Source organism: Podarcis muralis, chromosome 6 (assembly GCF_964188315.1).
Source record: "Podarcis muralis chromosome 6, rPodMur119.hap1.1, whole genome shotgun sequence".
Lineage (NCBI taxonomy): Eukaryota > Metazoa > Chordata > Lepidosauria > Squamata > Lacertidae > Podarcis > Podarcis muralis.
The window spans coordinates 65,512,611-65,540,117 of NC_135660.1; the positions used below are offsets into that span (position 1 = coordinate 65,512,611).

At 41.9% G+C, this 27,507-nt stretch overlaps 1 protein-coding gene across 2 annotated transcripts in view; it reads right to left on the reverse strand.

Moving 5' to 3' along the window:
• PAPSS2 (3'-phosphoadenosine 5'-phosphosulfate synthase 2) overlaps positions 1 to 27,507 on the reverse strand; it is a 50,111-nt gene that overhangs the window by 14,662 nt on the left and 7,942 nt on the right. The window contains exons 2-9 of one of the 2 annotated variants that reach the window (XM_028729678.2): positions 12,922 to 13,036; positions 11,572 to 11,807; positions 10,612 to 10,750; positions 9,996 to 10,114; positions 9,759 to 9,872; positions 6,326 to 6,437; positions 5,215 to 5,244; positions 42 to 247 (exon numbers count right to left, since the gene is read on the reverse strand). In XM_028729678.2, coding sequence (XP_028585511.2) covers positions 42 to 247; positions 5,215 to 5,244; positions 6,326 to 6,437; positions 9,759 to 9,872; positions 9,996 to 10,114; positions 10,612 to 10,750; positions 11,572 to 11,807; positions 12,922 to 13,036 — 1,071 coding nt within the window. The remainder of the gene's footprint in view (positions 1 to 41; positions 248 to 5,214; positions 5,245 to 6,325; positions 6,438 to 9,758; positions 9,873 to 9,995; positions 10,115 to 10,611; positions 10,751 to 11,571; positions 11,808 to 12,921; positions 13,037 to 27,507) is intronic. The other variant, XM_028729679.2, reaches the window with a different exon arrangement.

The following is a 27,507-nucleotide window of genomic DNA, read 5'->3' on the forward strand; positions in this document are numbered from 1 at the left end:
ACTGCCACAGAAATAGAGGAACTTATTCTGTGATCACTTGCCTTTACATGCGGGTGCTTTGCACATGTGGTCCCCCAAACACGTGCACAACGTTCTTCTTTCCTGTGCTCAAAAAATTCTGGATTTTGCAGTATGGCCACCCTCCGCCCGTTGTACTCCAGTGTAAACGCATTGCATCCTTCCAGGCGTTTCTTGTCTTCCGCAGTTATTGGTAGTACAATTGGAATGGTCAGGTTAATAACGCCATCTGTTGAAAGAAATTTTATTTCAATTAACTTTATATATATATATTAAAAAATACATCAGGGATGGCTCCACAGATGTTGTTAGGCTCCAGCTCCAGCCAGCATGGCCAATAGCCACTGATGATCAGAGCTGTGGCTCAACAAGATGGGGAGGGGCACACAGATATGTGAAAAGGATGGTTAAGTTGCTCATCTGGAAGCACTGAAATGAGACGGTCCTCGTCATCAATTGTAGGTTTTGGCGATTTACTTATTTAATCTATCATCTATCTATCTATCATTCATCTATCTATCTATCTATCTATCTATCTATCTATCTATCTATCTATCTCTATCTATCATCTATCTATATCATCTATCATTATTTAATGTTAAAACAAAACACCCAGGGAAGCTTACAACGTAAAACTTTAAAAGAAAAGAAAAGAAAAGGGTGGGACCCCCACGATAAAAACAGCAGCAATTAAAAACAGATCCAGCAGAAATTGATATGTAAAAGAGTGAGAAAAACTTGTCCCCATCCAATTTCTCCATGCTGAGACACCTCCAAATCAATTGCCCCAGTTCATAGTCTAACAACCATATTTTGAACTAATTGTAGTTTCCAAACAGTCTTTAAAGACAACTACACCTTTAACATATTGCAGTAGTGTAATCTGTAGGTTAGCAGAGAATGGATCACTTTGCTAAGGTTGTCTCTGTCAAGGAGCTGTCACAGGTGACACACCCAATGGTGAATGTATTTGTTTTATAAATGAACCTTTTGGTGTTTCTGCTCCAAGGGCAATTTGCACTGAAGCACAAAAATCAATAACCCTTCAAAATGCAATAAAAAACCATTTGCAATAATTAAAGTATCGGAGCAATAAAAAACACTTTACATTTAATCTGTGATTAAAACCAGGTTAAATAACACCAAAGCACAGGGAGTCACAAGAGAGTACACTGGATGGCATAATCTCATACTTTGGACTTAACTTGAACTGACTTGCAAGGTTGGATACCAAAGTAAAGGTAAAGGTACCCCTGCCCGTACGGGCCAGTCTTGACAGACTCTAGGGTTGTGCGCCCATCTCTATAGGCCGGGGGCCAGCGCTGTCCGCAGACACTTCCGGGTCACGTGGCCAGCGTGACATCGCTGCTCTGGCGAGCCAGAGCCGCACACGGAAACACCGTTTACCTTCCCGCTAGTAAGCGGTCCCTATTTATCTACTTGCACCCGGGAGTGCTTTCGAACTGCTAGGTTGGCAGGCGCTGGGACCGAACAACGGGAGCGCACCCCACTGCGGGGATTCGAACCGCCGACCTTTCGATCGGCAAGCCCTAGGTGCTGAGGCTTTTACCCACAGCGCCACCTGCGTCCCATGGATACCAAATGAGCTACTAAATAAAAAGTTTATTCACCTTGTAAAAAACAAAAACCCTTTCATACCACTACAGTTTGTTGGTACAACATCAACCTCAACAAAGATGTTAGAGGATGCAATATCTACCTCCTAATTGGACTTTCAAGTGGTTGCTTTTATTTAGAATGTTACAGATCCATACACACTGTTCCTCGCATGTTGCCACAAGGCATGAGCATTCAGGTGCAAGTAAGGATTTCTTCATCCACTTCAATAGGAGGAGCTCTGTGTCAACATCCCTTTATGCACACAGTACTGTGCCCTCTTATTGGAGTGAATGGGGGAAAACACATAGGAACACTTAGGAGTGGCTGTGCAACTCCTGGATCAAGGACAAAGTGAATCCCTTAGTTCAGAACCAGAGTTCAGAACGATATGGTGTCTTGTAATGATTACTGGTTTGTTTGCTGATTGCTTCCAAGACTCATATAATCGTTAGCATTTTATATGAGTGATCTTCGGACCTTTGCTCTTCACCAGTAGCTACTCTCTTCTTTTTTAAACTAAGGTTTGTTTTCTTTGATTTTGCAGCAAAATTTATCTATAAATTTGTAGGGTTGCCATATTTTGAAGAGCGAAAAAAGAGCAGACATTGGCCAACTTCTACTTTTAATTATGGATCTCTAGGATGACTCTACCCATGAAAAAGAGGAAGTGTCCTGGAAAAAGAGGACATATGATCGCTACACTGATCAAATGACATATTTAGCCATAAACTCTGTACAAATTGCTCCTTCAGGTAGGTGACTCAGTGGAGTCACAGCATAGCCATAGCAAGACTGACAGTTCAGTTCAGCGTGCGCTCAAATCAGCAGAGTGGCCTGCTCAATTTCTTCTGCCATAGCTGTATTTTGTCTGCAGAATTCAGCTGCCAAGTGTTTTTAGAAGGTCTGCCTCAGACTCAGTCCAGGCCTATATTTGGTCTGGTCAACTGAAAGGCCTGACTAGGAAAAAGAGGAGTTTAGTGAGCAAAACCAAAAGGGATTAATAAATTATTAGGGAGTTCTCTGGATTACGGTAGTTCACTGACTGGATCTCCTCTGCCTGTCATACCCAGCTGAAGTTAGATATTTGTCTTTCATGCAATGGGGGAAGGAAAATGGTGAGTGTAGCACTCCTCCAAGATATGTATCCATACATATATACATACATGTGAACTATGTTTTCATTAATGAAAAATTGGGCCATTTCGTGCTGAGAGTGTGTACTCCATGGATTTGAAGGGCAAGGTCAAATTCTTTGTAGGGTCATCAATTTGCAAGAACCCTTCTGCAATCCTCACCCGTATATTTGCTACCAAAACCCATCGTGCCAGCACCAAAAGGCTGGTAAGTGCAAACACTGGACTCAAAACGAAAAGCAGGACCCAACAATTTGTGGAAACAAAATACTTCTAGCTATACATCCATTACAATATAACATCATTATAACATCAAAATATATAGTAGAATATCAAAACACCAGCTGTGTTTGAATAGACTGAAGAAGGAACACAGGGTGTGACATAGGCCTTAAGGCACAAAACAGGAGTACTTTGAGAGTATTTACAAGTACTTTGAGAGTATTTACAAGGATGCAAAGAAGCATTATCTTCTCAAAGATGAAGGTGCAGCAAAGAGAAAAAAGCTCCAGAGAAAAACGTCTTTTAATACGGTAATATGGAAACTCAGTGCATTCTTTCCTTACATGATTGTGTTCATATTGCCCTCAACACAGTAAAGTGCTTAATAAACAAATATACCTAACATGTCTCATCCCTCACACCAATTTTTCCAAATGCACATTATATTTCCAAATGCACATTATATTTCCAAATGCACATTATATTTCAAAATGCACATTATTTTTCAAAATGCACATTTTCAAAATGCATACCCACCCACCCCACACTAAAAAAACCCGTTACTCATGCTCTTGCTCATTCCAGTATGTGCAATACTGAGTAATACCCAACATAAGACCTACTCAGAGTTATGTAAATTCATTTATTTCAATAGGTCTACTCAGACTGTGACTAATGTTGGCTATCACATGCTGAGTTTATGCCACTTCTTAGCATCAAAATATCACTTTGCCTTTCTGTTTTGTTGTGCCTCCAGTGTTCCTATATTTACAATCAGTTTTGTTTTGCTGTTGCTCAAACACAACATTTACTTTGTAAAAACTATACCCTCTAGTAAACTTACCCAATTTTTTTTAGCTGGTGGTTGTTTTTAACGCTCGCAAACATATTAAAACTTTTTTTTGAAGGTTTCAGTTCATAAAAAATGTAATCAATGACAAATTTGAAATGAAGTATCATGCCAGTTTTAACCATTGAATGCATGTGATTTTCATTACAATTTCAAAGTAAAATTTTAATGGATTTGGTGATTATTTGCACTACTCTAACTATCCTTGAGATTATCCATCTGATCATCCTGGTTATGGGTTGGATCCAAAGACGCACTAGCAAAAAGCAAGTACAGTGATTAGTACTGTTCTTTGAAGACTTTATTTAAATCCTTTACATTTGGGCAAAGCAAGCCTTAATGGCTGGGGTACAAGCTGAAGGTCTAATGCAATAAAGTATCTTTGCAGCATCCAAATAAATTGTGCAACTACATTGGACACATGCCGTTCACCCCTGGAAAGTATGACATCATGGCTGGAGAGCAAACATGTCTCCATTGAAAAGTGCTTGCAATAGCCACTTAACAAACATTAGGAAAGCCAGGCTTGCATGGCTCTTGGAGCTTGGGGATTTTAAATAACTGTGTTTGCAAGTGGCTGCTGTAAGTGCTTTTCTGCATTCCAGCTGCGAGGGCTTGCATTGCACATATGTCAGGGATGTGAAGTAAAACCAGTTAATGTATGGAATCCAGAGCAATAATAGCAAATGGTATTGCGGAAACAGAAGAACTGTTCTTGTGCAATGCTCTTCCACAGCCCTTCCATGATCAAAAGAGGTTTTCTGCTCACAGATTCACCTTTGAATCCAAGCCACCGTGCAGATTCTGCTGACCTTATTTCAAATTTTATACTTACCAAGTCTATAGGTCACCCATATTTAATCCATGCATAATCAGGAACTTTTAATATATTCATAGTGCAATTCAACCAGATGCATTTTTATTTAAGTCTTATCGACAGCTCTTTGGAAATATACATTTTAGAGATAAAACTGCGGAGTCCGCCAATGGCCTTATCATAAAATATTCAGCGTATGGGACTGGAGAGCTGCATGTGAGTCAGTGGCTGACAAGTTGCACATGGCTAATATTCAGTGAGGAATCGCCTTAAACAAAAGAACTGAGGGCAAACCTGATCCATGGAAATTAATAAGAGCTTTGCCAAACAGGGATCAAAGCCAATTAAGACATATCCTTTCCCAGCCAATAAAAATGCTTGAGGAAGCTGGTACTGGTAACTGGTTGGATCACGAATATACTCGTAATGGATTGCAGACCTCTACATCAAAATTTCATTTCCGTAACATACATTTTCTAACTTTTTAAATGAAAATCTCATAACTGTAATTATTTTCATACCATAGTGGGGGAAGAAAACAACTGAATACGTACCAAGCTCGGATATATCAACTCTACCCCTTCCTGGCAAAATATAAGCACAATTATCAACCATATTTTAACTGGCCCACCCCCCACCCCCAGGCAAATAACTTCAATTTGATGTTGTAACCCTCAACATCCTCTTGCTTCATTCAGACCAATGCAGGGAGAGAGAAAAAGGTTCTCAAGGCTGCAACTAACGCAGGTGCAGTTGTGCATCCTGTGCTGTATTATGATGCAAGGCTGGAACCCACTGACTGAATCTGTCCTTTTATGCAGGTGAGAATGTAGGTTTTTATTTGGGGGCACTAGTTGCACATGATAAGGGCTCTGAGGTTTTCCTATTTTATGTTAATAACAACAACTCCATATAGTAGGCAAGATTAAAAGATCACATGTGTTATCTCACGAAGGTTCTTTGCAAATAAATATTATGGCAAGCAGTGGAATAGGACTTAAGTGAAGAGGGCTCCATTCCACTTTCCTAAGATTTCCAGGTTGTGTATGCTTTCAAAAAAAACAAAACAAAACCCTGCGAATCCTATTTTCAGGGAGCAATGGTGGGACATGAGAAATGTGTGCATACCCCATGGGAATTAAAGCATCTCTTAAACTACTTTCAGCTCTAGGTTTCAGTGGAATTTAGTTACAGCTAACTTTTGTTGCATTATGGCCAGTAAGTGATCCAATATAACTGAGTGAGATTCATGCATGTTTGAATCCAAGGTTTCCTAGACCAATACTCTATCCATTACACCACAAAATAGCATTTTAAAGCCCAGTGACTTGGGAAATAAAGAGGAAAGCTTGTATGACTGAAATGCTCCCCCAAAACAACAAAGCCTTAGGCTTTGTGCATTTTCTGTGGCCCTTGGGAGTGAGGCTAGGTCTAGTTCAACTGGACATGCCCAGAATCTGGCATGGATGCACCTGTGTGTGATCAGCAGGTTTTTTTCACATCTCCCAATACAGCAGTAATGTAAACTGTTTCATTCAAAAGCTGTGCTCCAGTCACCTCAACAGGTAAGTGTTCTGAACTGATTTCTTCTGCTGAATTTCCCGCAATGTGCATATAGGCAGGCAAAAGCTCTAACGACAAAGTGTAGGAACCGGCAAATCATACCATCAAGCAAGGTGCCAAAATGGATAACTTGCAAGTATTCTTTCTCCCGCATAAACCCTTTCAATGGGCTGGCCCAACCTTCACTTAGGACTTGAACCCACTGCAGATCCAACTGAAAAAAAGAGAACAGCATATGGCAGATTTACAACACAAGTAAAGACTGCCTGTTTTCACACTTTTAAGTATTGCAAATTACTTTCTAATTAAATACAATGGAGTGTCCCCAATTCTTGTGTGGCCCCCCCCAAAAAATATTTTCTTAGATAAAAGCCACTACATTTCCACTAATAAAATACAGGCCCAATTACTAAAAAGTGTAAGTTATTTATGACCAAAACAAAAGGCATAAAACATCATAACCACATTTTTTTACTAGCAGGTGTCAGTCATTATGATGGGCAGGTTATGTTGAGGGAAACCCATATACTGTGAGCTGTATCTCCCCAAGAGTTTTCTCATGGTTCATGACCAGATCACACAATGCCAGCAATATTGGGAAACCTTCGCTACAATGCAATATTATCCCCACATGTAATTCCTCTCCCTTCGGTAGTAATACCAACCATTCTCTGATACAGTGGTACCTTGGGTTACATATGCTTCAGGTTACATACGCTTCAGGTTACAGACTCTGCTAACCTAGAAATAGTACCTCGGGTTAAGAACTTTGCTTCAGGATGAGAACAGAAATCGTGCGGCAGCAGCGGGAGGCCCCATTAGCTAAAGTGGTGCTTCAGGTTAAAAACAGTTTCAGGTTAAGAACGGACCTCCGGAACGAACTAAGTACATAACCAGAGGTACCACTGTATAGGAATAAATAAAAGGTGCACTTAGATTCATCATTAAGGCAGTAAAGCCTCTTCACCTGGTAGACACTGTGTAGGAGGCAGGTTTTGGATCCCCCTCACAGCTCTGGAAATTTACTGCTTGCTTATAGCCAGTTTATATCAACATAGCCCCAACTCAAATATATACGAAAGGCATGCAATTAATAATAATACACAGCCCTCAAAAAAAAAAAGCAAAAAAAAAGAAGCTAGCATTTCTACAAAAGTAGCCGGATATTAATTTCTAATCATGCAGTTGTAGAAGCGTAAATGGCTGCACCTGCAAATATTAGCCAGTAGATGGCCACAGGTGTCGTCAGAATCATTTTGAGTCCAATTGCATTGGGATCAAAAGCATCAAAGATAAAAGAAGCCTGGAATAAACTCAGTGTTGACTAGCGGTTGTTAAATCTTCATTTTGTGTTTGTTTGGGGTTTTTTTTTCTAAACTGATTTTTCTGTAAGTCGGCCACAGGACACCTGTATGTAGCTGAGTACCTTAAGGCAGGCATCCCCAACCTTCGGCCCTCCAGATGTTTTGGCCTACAACTCCCATGATCCCTAGCTAACAGAACCAGTGGTCAGGGATGATGGGAATTGTAGTCCAAAATATCTGGAGGGCCAAAGGTTGGGGATGCCTGCCTTAAGGAATGTTTTAGACCCTGGAATTAACACAGAGTGTGGACTGGGACCACTGGGCCTTGGTGTAGTCCTGGCTGAAGTGAATGACTAACCTAGAACATTGGTCTTCAGATGGTGAAGTTCCCTCACACTTACATGGTTGTGGCCTGATCTGAAGTGGGCCACAACAACAGCACTACCACCATACAGATACACAGTAAAAATAATAATAGCAATTGGGAAATGGGTCCCCAAACTCACAGGTAAGTTAAAGGTTGGTGGCCTAAGAATACATCAAACACTCTCCTTTAGCAACTTAGTGCATTCTAGAGAGAGACTGGCAGTGGCGAACAAGCAGCCTTTTACTCCTCTTATTATTATGAAAGTCTGGATAAGCTTTAGATGATTCCTTAGAATACGGTTTGAATATTATGGAACTGGGAAAACCTGAGGTACATGCAGGATTTTGGATTCTGGCTCCCTGAGGCATAATGGCCACCCATCTTGTAAACTCTCTCATTAGCATGTCCATGACACATAAGGGGGCCAGCAACTTCTGCCAGAGGTAGCTGAGAGGAAACGGGTCTTTCTGAGGAACCTTTCCATAGTGTAAATCAGGAAGGGAAATCCTTAATTCTCCAGATGTAACTCCCAACAAGCTTAGCCTGCATAGCCAATGGTCAGAGATTATATGGGAGTTATAATTCAATGAATAGTTTCTCACCCCTGGTGCACCCAATGATGACATTAAGGCATAAGGTAACAAAGAAATGTTTTAAGTACTGATTACATATGACTGTATTTTACTGAACACACTGAGAAGGATACATATATTTAGCTGGACCCTGATTTCCCTAGGTATAAAGTAGACAGAGTGATATGGATGATTAGAACAGAACTATTTATCCAATTTACTCTCCCATCTTGCATTTGAATAAGTAGATCTTAGTCTACAAAGGCATATGCCACAGTGAATGTGTCAGTCTTTAAGATGCCCTGGGAATGTTTATTTACCACCTTTGCCGGCTGCCTCTCTACCAGGTAGGTGGACAAGGTGATGGGCAATGAAGTTACAATAAGTTCATAATTAAAATTGACAAAGATCACTTCCAAAATGCAATACAAACAGGAAAACAACTATTTTATAATATATATATATATATACATTAAAATCCAGAAGTAGTTAAAAGAAGCCAGTAAAAATCTAGGATTGGAAAGCATTCAAAAGGCAATCCAAGAGATTTTGATACCCGATGCAGAACATTCAGATGGCACCCCTCCAAGAGTAATAAAAATATACTAAACTATAAAATTGGCAAGCTGATGCAGTTTGCTCGATCGGCTTGATGGCAGAGCTAGTTCTGGGTCTTTTTTTTTTTTTGTTATCTTCTGATAGAACATATATAGAAATAAGGATTGGAGAGCCTTTTTGGGAATATACTGCCACAGGCTTTAGTCCCATCTGCACTATACATTTAAAGTAGCATCATTTCACTTTAAACAGCCAAGGCTTCTCCTCAAAAGAATCCTGGAAACCGTAATTCATTAAAGGGTGCTGAGAGTTGTTCAAAGACCCCCATCCCCTTTACAGAGCTACAATTCCCAGAGAGGTTTTAACAATCAAGCCCTCTTCCCAGGGATCTCTGGGAATTGTAGCTCTGTGAGGGGGAATAGAGGTCTGCAGTCCTAACAACTTTCAGTGCCCTCTAGCAAACTACAGTCCCCAGGATGCTTTGGGAGGAAGCCATGGCTGTTTAAAGTGGTATGATGCTGCTTTAGATGTGAATGAAGACGGTGGTGAAGTGGCACCAACAAGAATTAGTGGCTCCATGCACTGATTGACCTCCCTGATACACAGTGCACCAAACAATGCATAATCCTTGGAACACAGGAAGGAATGTAAGGGTGAAGAAATTCACTACCATTGGATGGTTTTGCTACAGCAGATTAACACAACTTCACACCTCCAGGTTACTACTCTCTTACCTTGGTAATCTTCACAGAAGGCAGTATATTGGCTTCAGCCCGAGCTGGTTCAACTTTATTTTCAGGGACAAACAGTTCAAGGACATCTTTGATCGCAGTTGGCGGAACAATGTTCTAGAGGATAAAAAGAAGATGTGTAGGCCCTTAGTGACAATATTCATTTTTTAAAATGGGTCTGGGAAGGGGGGGGGGGGAGACATTCATGCTTTTCTAGGTTTCATTACTTAAACAGTGTACCTGATCTTGCAAGAGGTCCACAATCTGCTGGATGCATTCAGTGACAGAATATATGTTGGTTTTCAGCACAATTTCAGGCGCTTCTGGTTTCTCATAATCTGAGTCAATTCCAGTGAATCCTAGAGTGTGGAATATTCATTTACATAAACAATAGCATGGCAGTCAAGTGGTTAAAAAGGGCAAGGAAATGTGTTCTCTTTCAGGACACCCATGCTTAGGAATGGCTTTTGCATCTTTTGCACGAACTGCTGGAGACCTCTCATCAACTACTTAAGTCAAAACACTACAGAGAAATTGCTGCCTTCCAAGGCAGCAGAGTTTCCTATCTAGCTCATTGGGTTTCAAACAGGAGAATGTGTCACCAGAGTGCCCCTTCCTTCCTGCAACACAGCTGTGTTGGGTCCATAGCTCCAGTTAGCCATGGCACAGCCATGGGAGGCCCATGGGACCTCTCAGCTGGGTATCTAATAACACACAAATTCAGACTGGGGCAGAGTTCAGTCAAAGCAAGTCTGCTGCTCAAGGGAGACTTCTGGAAGAAGGGGGGGGTGATGTGAACTGGGGTTTCCATGTGGGGAATAGAATACATTATCAGTAGATGCAAAAACTGGCATACCTTTTATTTCTCCAGCTCGTGCTTTTTTATAAAGGCCTTTCACATCCCTGCTCTCACAGATATTCAGGGGAGCATCCACAAAGATTTCAAAGAAAGGAAGTCCAGCTGCCTCATGAATGTTTCTTGCATTCTGGCGGTCCTGTGTAAAAGGAAAGCAGAGTAAATAATAGCATACCAATGCTAACATTTGTTTCCTTTTACGTTACAGTACAAACACTCACACTCACACAGAGAGAGACATGACAGGACATTGATACAAAGCGCTCTCTCTCTCTCTCTCTCTCTCTCTCTCCCCCTCTCTCTCTCTTGTATTATTTGTTCATTTGTTTCTAGGTATTTATCCTGCTTTTTCAGGGCATCTACCCACAAATAGCAGCAAAACAGCACGATACGTCAGCATTAAGATAACATTCAAAATAAAAGAAGAGATATACCCACATTTAAAATACCAACATTAATCCAAACATGGGATGTATCCAGACCTACAGGGCACACAGACACAGGACACAGCCTTTCTCTCTCTCTGCCAGAAACATGCTTATATTTTATAAACAGAATTCTTTTGCATAATGCTGAATAAAAATATTGGACCAACCTCCATTCCAACACCCCTTGACAATGCTTTACGTGGAAACAATATATTTAAAGGACTGTATTTTTAGTTCCCAAATGTTGAAAGAGAAAGAAACAAAGTGAGGTTTGGCCAAAGGGGTTAGCCTCTTTCCCTTGGCCTTTGCCCCACCCCCAGCCGGCCGTCCATTGTCCTTCCAGGCCGGGGGCCGGACGATAGCCACCCTGACCCAGGTGGGAGGCACCAGACCAGGTAAGCCCGCTTGGTGTCACAAACCCAGCCCACCTGTTGGGAAGGGAGGGCGGAAATTATGTATCTTCTTTCCACAAATATTAGTAAAAGTAGCTTTTACAGCATGGGAAATATGCTGTTTTTCTTGAAAGGTTTACCTTTGAGAAAGGAGAAATGAAACTTGTTATGCAAACAAGTCCAGCATCGGCAAACAGCCTGGCAACTTCAGCAATGCGACGGATATTTTCTTCTCGGTCATCAGCAGAGAAGCCAAGGTTTTTATTGAGTCCGTGACGAATGTTATCCCCATCAAGGGAGTAGCAAGGGATGCCATGAGACACAAGGTACTCTTCAAGTGCAAACCCAATGGTTGTCTTGCCAGCACCAGAAAGACCTGTATTAATAATAGGCAGTGCATAAAATCTGTGATTTTTCATGTAAACCAAAGGACCCTTCACATTCACAAATATGTCATAAAATAAGTTCTCAAAGATCATGCAACTAAACTCATTTAATAAAAAAATTCCTTCCAGTAGCACCTTAAAGACCAACTAAGTTAGTTCTTGGTATGAGCTTTCGTGTGCATGCACACTTCTTCAGATAACATGCACACTTCTTCTGAAGAAGTGTGCATGCACACGAAAGCTCATACCAAGAACTAACTTAGTTGGTCTTTAAGGTGCTACTGGAAGGAATTTTTTTATTTTGACTATGGCAGACCAACACAGCTACCTATCTGTAACTGGAACTCATTTAATAAAACATTCTTATTTCTTTATAAACAAGTTATCTAACTTATCAAACAACAGGTATGTGTGTTTGTCTTTGGTCATGTATGAGTCTCTTTATCCATTGACTGAGCTGCTGGGAAATGTTCACAAATATTCTAACTGCTCAGGGAAAAGGTGTCTACAGTGGAGTGTTGACTAACAGCACAGTTTGTGCAAAGCTTCTTTCAGTCCATTTTGGCTACAGATAGACATAAAAAAAACCTGTAGCTGGGGAAATGGGAGCCAGGGAGCTGCTGTGGCCACCCAGGACTGCATGCGAACAATGGCTCTACATGAAGTCTCAATTTCTGAGCATCCAGTGACAGTAACAAATACATTGCCTCACATATGCGCATATGCCACATGCACCAAACACAAACAGATACAGGGCACACATAGATCAGCTGACACACAGGGGTTATCACCCCCTCACTATTTGTCAGATGAGCCACGCTACTGGCAAAGTTGGTGGGCGTCTGTGGCAGGAACAAATTAAACAAAAATAAAATGGTTGGGGAGCCAGGCACAAACCATGGGCCAGCAAGTCACCACCACTATATTAAAGCGTTTGGAACTCACATCTCTTGGCCATGTTGAACTGAACATTAAACAACACCTCTTTCTCCTTATACGTGACTTATAATAATGGACCCATCAGTTGCAGTACAGTAACTTTGTCCACTGTGTGAATAGCTTTCCCCATGTGCCAACTTGCTGAGTTAATCATGAGTACGATACCTGTGAGCCACACTGTACAGCCTCGAAAGCCACCTCTTGAGCCCACGACTTGCCCTCTCTTACTCCTGCTAACGTGGTGAGCTTGGTAGACCACATTGGTGGACCTATGGAGATTCTAAGCACACAGAAACACACACAAATAACATGAAATGAAACCGTTTATGCCATGGACTGACAGTAACGAAACAACCTGAACGTATCATAAAGCAAAAATAATAAGAAGGAACACATGTTACTGTGCAACCACAGGGCTCTGAGGCTTTACAAAGGGGGAGGGGTTTGATCCTCAGGAATCTTCAGCCCTCTCAAGTGGGCTCTGGGAACAGAACCCCCACCCCCCATGCTTGCAGAACGTACTTCTGTTCATACGAGATAGGACACTATACACTGAACCATTCTGTGCTATGCCCCATACTGTTTTGGAGCACCCCTCAATCCTCAGGAGCAGCTTTTGGGCTGGGGCACAGGTGGCTGAGCAGGGCAGGGGGTTGGAATCAGTGAAAACCAGGTTCTCAGCCATGCACAAGCAGAAGTCCTTTCAGTTAGATTAAAGGTCACCATTGGACAACCCTTCCTTATCTCAATAAGTCTTACAACAATCCTGGAAGTCAACACCCCCCATATTTTGATTCTCATACCGCAGAATTAGGGACTAAGGCTGCTGATACATTTAAAGCACATTTCCACCCCGAAGATTTCTGGGAACTGTAGTTTACAAAGCTACATTCCCCGGCACCTTAAACTAAATTTCCCAAGATTTGATGTGGCAAGGTGTGTGGTTTAAATGCATGGTGTGTACACAGCCTAAGAGTCACAGACAGAAGCTTCCTTATCACACTGAAGAGAGATTTGAAAGGAGGACTTTGTATATCGCACTCTTTTAATCTTCACTATAGCATCTCCCAAAACTCTATAAAATTCCAACTAAAATCCTTTTTTGTTTATCACCACGGAGTCCCAAGTAAGAAGCTTGTCTTTATAAACTCTAGAAACGTTCAAGGTTTGTTTAGCTCTGTACCCTGCTGGAATTATTTAGCTTGCAGGAAATACCAGCATGGGCCCAAACTCCCTTTTGACCTGTTCTTTCTTCGCCTTTTAGCTGAATCATTCTTAAAGAGACAAAAGTCCCTGGCAACTGTGTTTTGTGCAGAGTAAATCCACACTCTCGTTCATCCCTCCCAACAAATCTCCTGGTGTTTCAATATGCATAAGTTTCATATTATTACAATCAAGCAACCTTATGAACCTTTTAAAAAAATCAGATGGGTCGAAAGCAGTGTTCGAAACTCCCATTGTTCTAGGTACATTTTGCGACAGGGAATTTCATTAGCGCGAGCAGTTTCTGAGCCCTGGGTGCAGCACTGTTCTTAAGATTTCAGATTAAAACTGCAGAGTGGAAGGAAAGGATGAGCTTTTTCTGCCTCCCCACTTTCAGCCACTCTCTGAAGACTGGAGAAGAGACCCTCTTAAGAATATTAGGGGGGTGGGCAGGAGAAGGACTAGACCATGTGAAAAATGAACATAGTATTTTAGCTGTAGTTCATTCATTTTCAGCTTGGCATTCTTATTAAAAAAAGGTGCCTAGACATTTTGTTGTTGCACCCATAACCTAAGCTTAAGATGCCATTTAGCTCCTAGCTTTCATATCTCAGTTTCTAACACTGGTTGAAAGTGGGCTATACATGGTCTGATTGTTCACCAGGACATACCACCTTAATCCACAACCATTCAGAAATGTAAACAGCAACAACTAGAGTACAGTCAAAATTGTTGTCATCAAAACTCTCTGTATATATATCAGACGTTTGAGAATGATTCCTAGAAGAAGATTGCAACTCTATAATATAAACATAATGTTGCTATGCTTTTGTGCTACAAGTTGCAAGCAGAATATATCTGCACTGTTGGGGGAGAAATGTTTATTAAAATTTGACAAACGCGGAAAGCTGTCTTTATCAGTACATATAACTGAAATCTATCTTTCTGATCTAAAAGAAATCACTATTATTCATAGACCTTATCAATCTAATGCAAATATATTCTAGAGAAACATGTACATTTACAATGCCGCTGAAGTCCCGAGTCTTCAAAGAGAGAGAGACAGTGTTGGTTTTTCACAACACATCTGTATCCCAGATGAAGCAACCAATCTAGAAAGCATGAAGGAGTATGCAAACTGCAGACTACCAACTACTCACCCACTTCCTAGGCTTCAAACTATAACACTGCTAAGGCAAGTGGGGTTGGGAACGCTGATACTTTTGAAAATCCTGTTTCAGCGACAAAAAAACCTCCAAATTAAAATGCAACATGCTCGTACCTACTACGACATCCTAGGTAAAGGTAAAGGACCCCTGGACAGTTAAGTCCAGTCAAAGGCGACTATGGGTTTGTGGCGCTCATCTCACTTCCAGGCCAAGGGAGCCAGCGTTTGTCCACAGACAGCTTTCTGGGTCATGTGGCCAGCATGACTAAACCGCTTCTGGTGTAACGGAACACTGTGACAGAAACCAGAGTGCACAGAAACATCGTTTACCTTCCTGCCACAGTGGTACCTATTTATCTACTTGCACTGGTGTGCTTTTCAACTGCTAGGTTGGCAGAAGCTGGGACAGAGCATCGGGAGCTCACTCCGTTGCGGGGATTCGAACCGCCGACCTTCTGATAGGCAAGCCCAAGAGGCTCAGTGATTTAGACCACAGTGCAACCCGCGTCCCACTGGCATTCTACCGTGATACAGATATTTTCCCCAAAGTAATAATAACAGTTTCTGTTCTTTGTCACTTTCAGCATTCACACTCCCAACCTAGCCAGTGTTGGTGCTGGGCACAAGTCCCAGCAGGGACAGAATTAGAGCCTGAGAGCATCTGCAGAAGGACCAAGGTGGAGCAAAGGTAGCTGAAACCAGCAAGACTGTTATTAAGAGGCAAAGGGAACACCTGCTTCCCATCAAAACTTGCTTGTGTTACTTACATAGCACCAGCAACTAGGGCAGAGTGCAGGTTCAGAGCCTCTCTAGACCTCCCCCTTACTGCACATTCATGATGATTTGTGCTGCTGATGGCATCGAGGGGGTTAAATGTGTCCTTGCTGTTTATCCTGTTTGCAGCTGCAAAGGTTTGGGGCAGTCTTAGTGCTTTGTTTTCAATCAGCGCATGTCCCATAACTCAGAATAGGCCCCATAACTTCCTGATGGCATCCTTTGGTTTTTTGCCATAGCTGGGGTGTGTGGCACTAGTGGGGGGGGGTTGCCCTGGGTGAAGCCACCAGAGGGGCACCATGAAGCTCCCAGCCTGTGCATGTGTGTGCAAATGCACATGGGAGGTGACAAACTGGGTCTTTGACCTGGGTGAAATACAGCCTAGTTTTGCCCCTGCATGAAAGACATTTGGAAAAACCACAGGTAATCAGCCTTTGGAAGGGGGCAAGGACAGCAGGCGTGATCAGAGACACAGAGAGAGAGCATACATTTTGAAACATTTTTTTTAAAGAATAGCAGAAAGGAAACTGTTTACCTGCGTCCCCAAGGAATGCGACGAAAACAACGACTTTATCCTAGATGGAGCTGAATAGAATTAAGAGTCAGCAACTGGAGACTCCTGGGCCAAATCTGCCCCGCTATGAGGCAAAACTTGCTCCCTCAAGTGCTGATGTAGGCCCCAAAATAATGTGAAATAAGTGTGGGAACTGAACTTGCCAGCAGGCCCACTTAGGAAGCCAATGGAGCTGAGGAGATGGGCTATAACCCCTCATTCAGTTCTTAAAGTGGTCTTCCAAGAAAGCTAGCTGACAGCCAAGGGATCTAGGTTGAAGCAGTGGCGTAGCGTGGGGGGTGCCAGGGGTGCCGGCCGCACCGGGCGCAACATCTGGGGGGGGCGCGAGTCCAGAGGGCCCAGCCCCGTCGTGCCCTCGGCCCGCCCCTATTGTCAGAGCGGCCGGCCAGCCTCCGCCTGCTCCTACCTTGCCCACCCGAGGACTGCGGCAACGCCCGCCCCCGTGGCCACCTACCCCCGCCTCGCCCATTGGCTTGCCTCCCTCGGCCCTGCCTCTCTCCGATGGCCACAGGGGTGTCCTGCTCGGCGCCGTCGCCTTTTTTCAGGAGGTAGGGAGGCTGGACGTGGATGGGTGGGGTCGGAAGCGGGCAGAGAAGGAGGGGAGCTCGTAGCCAAAAGGGCTGTGCTGGCCGGCAAAGGGCCGGGGAAAGTTTGGAGAGGAGAAACGCACCGTCATGATTTCCCGGTGGAAGCGGCAGGATTAGGGATGGCGAAGCGTAATTACGCACGAATTTTGCTGGGTGAGAGCTTCGGGGATCGATCGGCGGAAATGGGAATCAATTGGAATATGAGAAAGAGAGAGAGAGAGGGACCATCATTCATAGGCATAGATTTGTAGGGTTAGGGGGCGCAAATCCACGGGTTAGGGGGCGCAAATTACTTGCCTTGCCCCGGGTGCTGACAACCCACGCTACGCTGCTGGGTTGAAGTTAAACTTTAAAGAATAAAGTTTAAATCAGAGCAGCTTGTTACAGTAGCAAGTCACTAACAGTTGTACACCTTGTACCTTTCGAGGTTTTTCAGGGAAATGGTGGAAATGCATATTCAGGGAATATATTAGATAGCAGGGCATCCTCCCTCAGAATAGGCAGGCCACTGAACAAGATGTTCCTTTAGGAACTCTACAGTTTGTGTACACGCTGTCCTCATTCACTCCTGCGTAGTGCATAATTGAGCAGGGTATTCCTGAGTCCAGCCTTAGTCCTCAGTGTCTCCAGTGCCAAAAAGGCTTCCTTGTAGCCTAAAAAGCAGCAGTCTGACATGGAGGTACAGAATCTCCTACATAAATACTCATTTATTCCATGGCCTCAGCTATAGTTACCCACCAGTGCCAGAGCAATTGCTCTTTCAGAATCTCATTTTTCATTCAATGCTCTTTGAGCAAACTTGAGAGAAACCACTTTTGCCCACTGGTACAATCTTAGCACTTTGTTCCTGTTAATTTTGGCACTAGTAGCCCAGTCTTTCGCTTCTACTGGGATATGTAACACATGAGGTTTTTTTTCTCCCAAGGAGATCCACAAAGACAACCTAGTTACCTCAAACAAGCAGCCATTCAGCTTGGAAACAGACAGACCAAAATGCCAAGGTCTCTGAACTGACAAAAAATTTCCTCCTCAGCTGCTAGCCCAACAATACTCTAGCTGTTAAGAAATCAAGCTTTCATGTATCATTCAACATGAAATGCAGCACATAAAGTTCATTTTAATATACCTAGATCTTTCCGTCTGTGGAACTGCAAGTGCTGTTACAATGAGGCATAATCAGAACCAATTAAGCATATACAGTTGTACCTTGGAAGTCGAACACCTTGCAAGTCAAATGTTTTGGCTCCCGAACACCGCAAACCTGGAAGTGAGTGTTCCAGTTTGCCAACGTTCTTTGGAACCCGAATGTCCAATGCAGGTTCCCGAGGCTTCTGATTGGCAGCAGGAGCTTCCTGTAGCCAATCGGAAGCTGCGTCTTGATTTCCAAATGTTTTGGAAGTCGAACAGAGTTCCAGGATGGATTCCGTTCAACCTCCAAGGTACAACTATATTTATATAGGTGTTTATATGTCATTGTGTTTCTGTTCACTAAACGAGTAATTATCCATACTTCAGGGACCCATCAGGAATATGGCACCCATTGAGGGGAAAGAAAGGAATCACAAAGCTATGACAAAGTGGATATTTTATATTGGTTTTATTGATTTGGCTAAAACATTGCTAAAATATGGCAAGGAGGAAGTGGCAGTTTCAAAATTTGTTACAAAGTGTGACAAACCTTATGGATAGTCTTCCCAAAACAGAGAAAAACAATGCGTTTCAATCACATAGTCAAAAGAAATCCATACTGTTTTGTCCTGCAGCGATGAGTCAGCAGTTTCATTAACAAATTTATAACTCATTTTCCACAGTAACATATAATAAAATACAACCTTTCCCCCTTCTATTACTAATAAATTAAGGAAGTAATCTATAGTCATGGTAAATTATAGCGAAATGAAGGAAGCAATAATCTTTCAACTGTAAATCGTCACTTTACAAGCGGAGATTTTTCAAGAGATCCTTAATCTAATCATTTGAGGTGGAGCGCAAATTTGTTCTGAAGTTCCACAAGCTAAAAGGGTGCAGCAGGGCTAACTAATACGGTGCCCTCCTTATGTTGTGGGACTACAACTCCCATCAATCCTGCCAACGTGACCAATGGCCAAGGATTATGGGAGTTGTAGGCAGCATGTTGGCACAGGTGCAGTGACATTGGGAGAGGCACTCTGGCAAGATGGCGGAATGGGGCCATCTTGGGAAAAGCATAATGGCAGCAAACCCCTGTGCCCTTTAAATCAATGGCCACAACCCCATGGATGGCACAACTTTATACCAGCCCCAAACCTGGTGCAAGAAATCTCCTCCCCCCAATAAAGTCAACATGAGGGTTTTTTTTTAAAAAAAACAAAGCAGTACTCTGTCAACAGATCTGCTCACGTCACCATGGCAGAGCCTAGATTATAGTGTAACTCCACATGCACCCTATGAAAACACATTACAACCAGTATGCAAGCCCCACAATGGCGAGACCACTTCTCTGATACAGCTTCTCTGGAGCTGTATCTCTCTGGCCCCATCTTCTGCACAATTAGACTCTTGCACAACAGAACTCTGGTGACGGAAACCCGGAGAAAGGGCACTTTGCACACAAAAAAGATACCTTTGCACAAAACGGTCTGTCTTCAGAACACACCTGAGAACTTGAGCTCACTGCTACACTTCTCTGCCTACAGCTCTAAAGCACCTCAGCTCGAGACTCCAGGTACAAATACGCCATACCAAACTCTACGCCACTCCCAACAAGTGGGGGTGCCAGGCAGGACTGTGTGTACTCTCTGCAGGTGTCCCGCCCAGGGGGAGCTGCATGGGTGCTGCATTGTACAGGCTGTCCTTCCTCCCCTTTGGATGTTGGGCTCATAAAGCAGTGTTTGGAAGGAGCATAAGGGGGCTTCAGACCACTGTCTGAAGGGATGCTTGGGGTTTGGCAACAGCAGACTTGTTACGGGCCGAGTCTGTAGGGCTGATGAAACTGGGGCACTGCAGGATTGTCTTGCATGTTGTGTATATGGTGGTGCAGGGATGTGAACTGGGGGTATATCCTTATCACATTGTGTTGGCTCTCTCAATGTGTGAGCAGCATTAGGTGTCATTGCTGGCACAGTTCTTGACTGGTTCATTGGCAGCCTTTCTAGGGATGCTGGGGAAAATGCCTGTCATTTTTATGCCATTTTTGTATTTTCTAGCTGTATGGTTTTTCCATCCCCTCCCTGAGTATTCATCACAGCAGCAGTATAGCTCCAGTCCTAGTGAAATGTGAATATGTGTGCCCTTGGGTAAATGGGAATGCGTGCAATGCCCGTTTTCCAACACAGGAAGGGCAACTGCACATAAATAAGATTTTTAAGTACACAAGAAAAACTTGCCAAACACAATCTTTAAAGTTTGCAGAAGTTAACAAACCACCCTGCTGCATTGTAAACACACAATACATATACTGTATATTACACTATTTTCCTCTCAATGTTGAAATGAATTTATTATTTAGAGTCATTTCTGTAAACTGATGAAATTTGTGTAGAAGACTTGAAAAGTAAGTTTTGCCAGATGCCTGGGAATTATTACCCATGAGCTGGACAATACATCCAGAGTGACCCTGCTAGCCTGAGAGACCAGTGAAAACATTTAAGGTAGTGGAAGATGATACAGCAAATAAACAAGACAGAACACCAAAAGTTACACATGAGGTTCGTGCATTTTTATTTTATTTTTTAAAAGAGAATTGCAAAAATAAAAATCCAACTGCAATGTAGAAGTTGCTTTTGTTCACTGTGGCTGCTTTTGAGAACTGCCACCAAAGGTACTCTAAACACTGCTTTTAATTAAACGGACTCGAGTTGAAATGGCAGCTGGCCAATCCTGTCTGTTCATTAGTCCAGCAAATTGAAGGGTTCCACTTAGCATTAGTTCCACAATCTAGTGAAAAACTAGATCAACTGATTTCCGATCCTATGTTGTGACAATAATATAGTGGGAAATCCAATGTTGCAGGAGCAAACCGCTTGCTCCTACAGCCCCCCCATCCCAAAATGTGCTCTTAAGGGTTGGGGGACTCAATAGAGCAGCCCATGGGGGTTGATGGGACCTACAGGGAGGATTTTTTGACAGTCTTTCTCTTATTTTCAAGTTAATAAGATACTCCAAGAAGTCTTTAGGGTTCCTCAGTTTGACAGAATAATTACTTTCATGGTACTCTTTTAATGATAGTGACTAGGTAAAAAAAAAAGTTAGCAAATATGAAACATAGGTGGAAAAGGTGGAATAAATCTCATAGCATACATTTCCCCCAAAGCAAAGTGAATGCAAGTTTCTACAAAACAATCAAAAGGGCCAACACACATGAATAAAAAATGGGAAATGCACTTGAATGTTCTGTTCCTTTCAAGATTAGCTAGTCCCTGAGTATTAGTCTTTTTATATTATATTAGACACACTTTTCTTCAATTCTCATTTCCTTTAAAACAAATGCAAAGATCACGCAATAGCCAAGGTCCTGGTTTTACAACAGCTTGCTGACCACTAAGGCCATCTCCCATTTTTTGTGTGAAGCCCTAGACAAGAAACAGTGGCTATTTCTCCTTCCCTCAAGGAAAGAGTTTATCATCTGCACACTTCTCAATTCACTTCTTCCTGATCTTCTGAGCACAGGAACTGAAGAGGGTGGATAATTACGCCATATCTATGGTTCAGCTTGATGAGCCCTTCAAACAACCATCGGCCCTGAACAACTGCCCTGCCTTTCCAAATGCCATCACCATCCATATTCCTCAGGCAGAACAAAAGTTTAACCCTAGACTACCTTATCCTAGCTTAAGTTTGCATATAAAATCCTGTCTAAGCATCTACAACAGCAGGCAAAAAGGAGCTTTGTATTCAGAGTAAGGATGGGGTGCCTATGGCAACCAACATGAAATTTGCACAACATAGGCAAACTATAAACATATCCAAACTGTTATGGAAGGATCCATAACACTGAAGGACAACCAAAGCTGGATCCTGAGCAAATTCATCATATTTAGATCCCACTGGGCTTAAGTTGATTGTGACCAACTTTCCACAAATAATGAGCTCCAAGCCCGTGTACTTTTGTTGTTGTTTAGTTGTTTAGTCGTGTCCGACTCTTCGTGACCCCATGGACCAGAGCACGCCAGGCACTCCTATCTTCCCCTGCCTCCCGCAGTTTGGTCAGACTCATGTTTGTGGCTTCGAGAACACTATCCAACCATCTCGTCCTCTGTCGTCCCCTTCTCCTTTTGCCCTCAATCTTTCCCAACATCAGGGTCTTTTCCAGGGTACAGGGTATAGTACAAGCCCATGTACTACACTGTAGCAATGGAAGAGCAGGTTTAAAGAAAGTTCCTGTTTTAAGTCACTACCTCAAAGTTGTAGCAGGACATAGTCTGTGGGCTTTCTATGCATATATGTGAAAGTAGAAAATGCTTAGGTACTATTTCAGAGCACACAACATACCTTCATCAGCTGCCTTGCACCAAATCCAACTGTCACTCCATCTAGATAGGTATTATCTACGCTGCTCCATCAGGCACCTTTCCCAGCCAGACCCAAAGATGTGGAGGACCAAACCTGCAACCTTTTGCATGCAAATCACATGCTCCATTATGGCCATTCCCCTCTCTTCTTCACTGCCTTAAATGAACCTGGGACTGAACTCAAGTCCCTTCTGTCCAAGGGGGAACCATAAAAGAACATTACCTTTGTTACTGCTTGACCGGTTCAAGATAAGCAAGATAATCTTCATCATCATAGATCATAACACAATAATCTGTTAACTGCAAAGCTTATCTAAAACTGCTAAACCCAAGATTAAAAACAGAATGTCTCCCACTTTTAAGGAGTCATATTGAAACATAGTTGTTCTCAAGTTAATGCAAGCTTCAAAACAATTCTGATGAACCAAAACATAACTCCTGATAAGGTTGGGGAAATTTCATTCTTCCCCATTTTCCTGCTAAAAACATATGGCCTCCAGCTCAAGAATTTTTATTTATTCATTTGTTAAATTTGTAGACTGCCCTATAACCATAGATCTCAGGGAGGTTCACAATAAGGAATCCTTGTCTACAAAGCTAACCGGCACTCCTGTTGCTGTGCTTGGCGTTAGCCCCGCCAGACAGATCAGTTAACAGGGCTGATCATCTAAAGAAGGAGAGAAAGGAAGTGCCTGAAGCCAGACTGGTGCTGTGAGGGTCCAGGTGGCTAAAGCAAATAAAAAAGGATTGGAGGAAATAATACTTTTTATCTGAAAAGTTAATATTAATATCAGTCTCCTGAATGCCTCTATAGCAGCTGGCTCTCTCTGTGTGTGCATAATCAAACTTGACAACCCAGTGCTGCTCAACAAAGCAGATAGCATTGAAGTCAACCTAAGGCAAGTATTTTACACATTAAAGTGCTGAATAAATAAATTAAAAAATCTGCTTTCCATATTGAGATGCATACTGGACCTGAAAGATATACTGAAACAAAATTCTAAAGCAAAATGGAGTGTCATATATTCTAGACAATGTTTATTTTGCTTTACAAGGCTACAAAATCTCTACTAACTAGAAATAAACCAGCTGTATTTCACCAATACTGTGTAACGTAATGGCATTATATATCACAGCTTGGAAGTAAACACACTTGAGGAAAAAAATGTCAAGGGGGGAAAATCCATCATGTACAATTGCAGTAAAATCAGTTTATTGCAGTGTTGGATGTTAACATTTCACTATTATTATTATTTTAGTATCTGCGATTTCTTGAAATGTGCATAGCAAATTTATGATGTAGTTACTGGCCAACCTTATGACATTTTGTGCAACCTTATCTAAATATTCATACCATTCACGACACATTATAAATCTCCCTTTTTTTAACATCATGGTTTCAGTTCAAGATGTTCAGCTAATGCAATGTACTTAATTTCTGCAATAATACAAGAACATTGTGTTTGTTTAAAGTAATTGCTCTTATCCATAAAATGTTCTTTGATAAGCCATTGTAGAATTGCAGTCTCTTTGACCTCAGTCTAGAAATATTTCAGGTGTTAAACTCTGGCGTTCAAATTCTGATTGAGAGAGGAACCCAAGTTAGTATTTAACATACTCAACATATTTGCTGAAGTAACATTTTACCACTGTTAAGGAACAAGGAAGAAACTTGCCCCAAGGCAAATCAGATTAAGTAATGAGAAGCAAGGGGTGGGACGCAGATCATATTCACACCAAACATCCAATGCACATAGCTTCCCCCAAAGAATCCTGGGAACTGTAGTTTGCTCAGGGTACTTGGAATTGTAGCTCTGCAAGGGATAAAGTGCATTTCCCCTTATTCTTTTGAGAAGCCATGTGCATAAACAAACAAAAGAAATTATATTTGCCATAGTCCTGCCGTACTCATGCAGGGATTCAAAGTTATGCTAACATCAGGTCTAAATATTTTCATCAATGTATTGGTACAAACGAGGCATTAGGATGTTCTGGCAATGCAATTATTTGCACACTCCAGTCTAAGCTCTTACTGCATGTGCTCTATTCTTAACTATTAAAAAGCCACTTCCCTTTGAATGATAACCTTTAAACTTCACATTACAGTCTTAAAGCAGCCAATATGGTGGAATGTAAAGAAATGGCTTCCTTGCTTGCTTGTTGCTCTTTGTAGCTATAACTTTTCAAAAGGGTTGCAGACATACAGTTATTATACAGTACTATAATGTCCAAAACTGGTTAGAAGATCTCAGGAAGCTCCAAACTTAGGGCCAAGAAATAAAGCACAAGAGAGGTGATGGTGGGGAGAATGGCAGAAAACTTCTGTTATAACAAATAGATGTTACTTGGCTCTACAGTTGCTCATTGAATCCAACAAAATGCTTTTCTTTCGCCAAAAATAAACTAGAAAAGAAAACATTCACTTGTGTTGCATAATCTTTCTGCAACCCTAGCTCACCAGTCTTCTGAGTTCTTAATGGTTTGGGAAATGAAACTCTTCTCCCCTGAATATATACATGAGAATGTATTTCAAGGACTGTTTACATTCACGACCAAAGTTTTAAATGAAATAGGCTAGCTTGCTGATCCTGCCTCCCATGGAGCCATGCAACTGATAGCAGCTGGACTACTGAACTGTTATTTGTGGATCAGTTGTAACAGCTTGTTTCTCTTCCTGTCTAGTATCTTTTTATTGGTGCAGATGTACTCTGTGTATCTTACTCGATTTGTGTTTTCTGAGCGGCCTTGGTTTCGTGCACTTTGTATCTAGTGAGTTGTGTTTGCAACTCCATTGTTAATGGACAGCTATAATTCTGTCCGTCTCTTTCTGTGTGTAGTATGTTGGTCCATTTATTTTCTCTCACCTGCCATGACTCTTGGACAGTTGGCAAGCAAAGGCGTGAATTCTAACTTGACCACTCTCAGCAGTGCTGCTGCAAGCTTTTAAGTTTGCAAAGATGAGAGAACTATCCCTCAAAACCACCTCATCAGCAGTGACGAAAGCAGATCCCATCCTCTTCCATAACATTACATTGGCATTCTATACTTAGTGATATATGTGGGTGAAATGTTTTCATTAAGCACCTGAGCCCTCCACCAACCTATTAACCTATGGTGCCTGAGAAGAAACTAGGTGTTTGTGACAGAGAATAACATAATAAAGGAGAGCAGAAGGGAAGAAATAGTTATTTTTCTACTTGAGGGAGTTTCTGTTATGAAAATAAGAATCCCTAGTGTAACTCTTATCTTCTGGGGGGAAAGTAATTTCCTTTTTTGGTCTCCACTGGACAAGTCTGCTTTGTATAATCTGGAACCAAATTAAAGTTTTCACATGGCAACAAAGTCATAAACCTTACTTTCCACAGCATCACAATGTTTACACCTCTAACACATAAATGGGGATCACAGGAGAACTGTACAAAAAACTTTATGACCCAGTTTCTCACAGCTACACATAAAATATACCAGCTGCATTGGATGCCCACACATTTTTTGTTCTAAGTTACAGTGCTGGTATGGACTTTTAAAGGGACCAGGTTCTCTGAAGGGCTGCCTGCACTCCTATGAATCTGCCTGGGCCTTGAGAGAAGCCTCAGAGGCCCTGCATGTGTACCTGATATCAAGATTTACTAGACTGAAGTAAAAGCTTTAGAATTCCGTCCAATTTCAGAAATGGATGGGACCAGGATACTATCTTCCGCTTGTAGGACAGATGATTTTTAGCTTGTTTTGCCTGAAGATCTGGACAAACTGCTTGGAGTTTTAAGATCTACAACTTCCTTGCTTGACCCTTGCACTTCATTTTGAGATTTGGGGGACTGGGTTGCTAATGCCACTTTGAGAGAGGGAATGGTTTTTCCCTACCTCAAGGAGGTGACAGTGAGACCGCTCCTTAAACAGCCAAATTTAGAACCTTTGGTAATGAACAACTACCATCTAGTCTCTAATTTGCCTTCTTTTTTTTTTTTTTTTGCCAAGGGAATAGAGTGGGTGGTGACTTCAAAACACCAGTCATTTCTACTCACAGGCCTGCTGTACAAAAGCCAAATACTTTTGATGATCATTCAAACATGTAATTAGCTACTCCTCTGGTAACTTGTGGAGACTAAGAATTCTGTCCAGTTGACCAGGCTTGGAAACTGAAAAACTGACTATAATTCTCTCTTAAGGTCCCTCATATTCCAGAAGTAACTAACATATCTTTGTGTAGCGATACGTTCAAAACCTAGTTAGCAAGGCAGTAACAGTAACTATCTGTACAGAATAGTTTTCAAGCACATTATTTGAAGTACAACAATTCTGCTGTTTGGAATGTTGGGCATGTCTCATTCTTTAATTCCAAGGAAACGGTTCCGTCTGGCCTTATTTGAGCTGTTTTAGCGTTTATAAAGTGTCATGTGCAAAATAAGGTACAAAATAGTAATGAAGATTAATCACTGCAGATTTCTGGATTTCAAACGGGCTTTTACCAGTAGGAAGAAAGAATGTGGAATTATTACAATGAAAGACACACAGTCATACGTTGACCTGATCTACAACAGCCTTGCCATGATTACACTTTGCGGTTTTCTAACACATCTTGGCACAGGACACATACAACTGAGCACACAGCATAAGCTAACCAGATTTTACATCCTTTGGACTATGACAAGTCCCATGAGGATCTCTCTCTAATGATTTATTTCCAGCCAAAGAACTCCCCTAATGAGTAGTGACTAGGAAACAGCACAATTAATGTGGAAGAGCAACAAAAGCAATGCAACATGGTTTTGCTGCCAAAAAGGACATAAATATTACTGTAAACCGTCATCTTATGCACACTGTTGATTTCATTGTTATCTGAGCATGCATCCAATCTCCTAAAATTTGGTAAAGTAGGTTTATGTGATTATGTGTCAATTATCAGTAAAAAAAATAATGCATTGCTGTCCGAAGCAGCCTTTCAAATACTGTTGA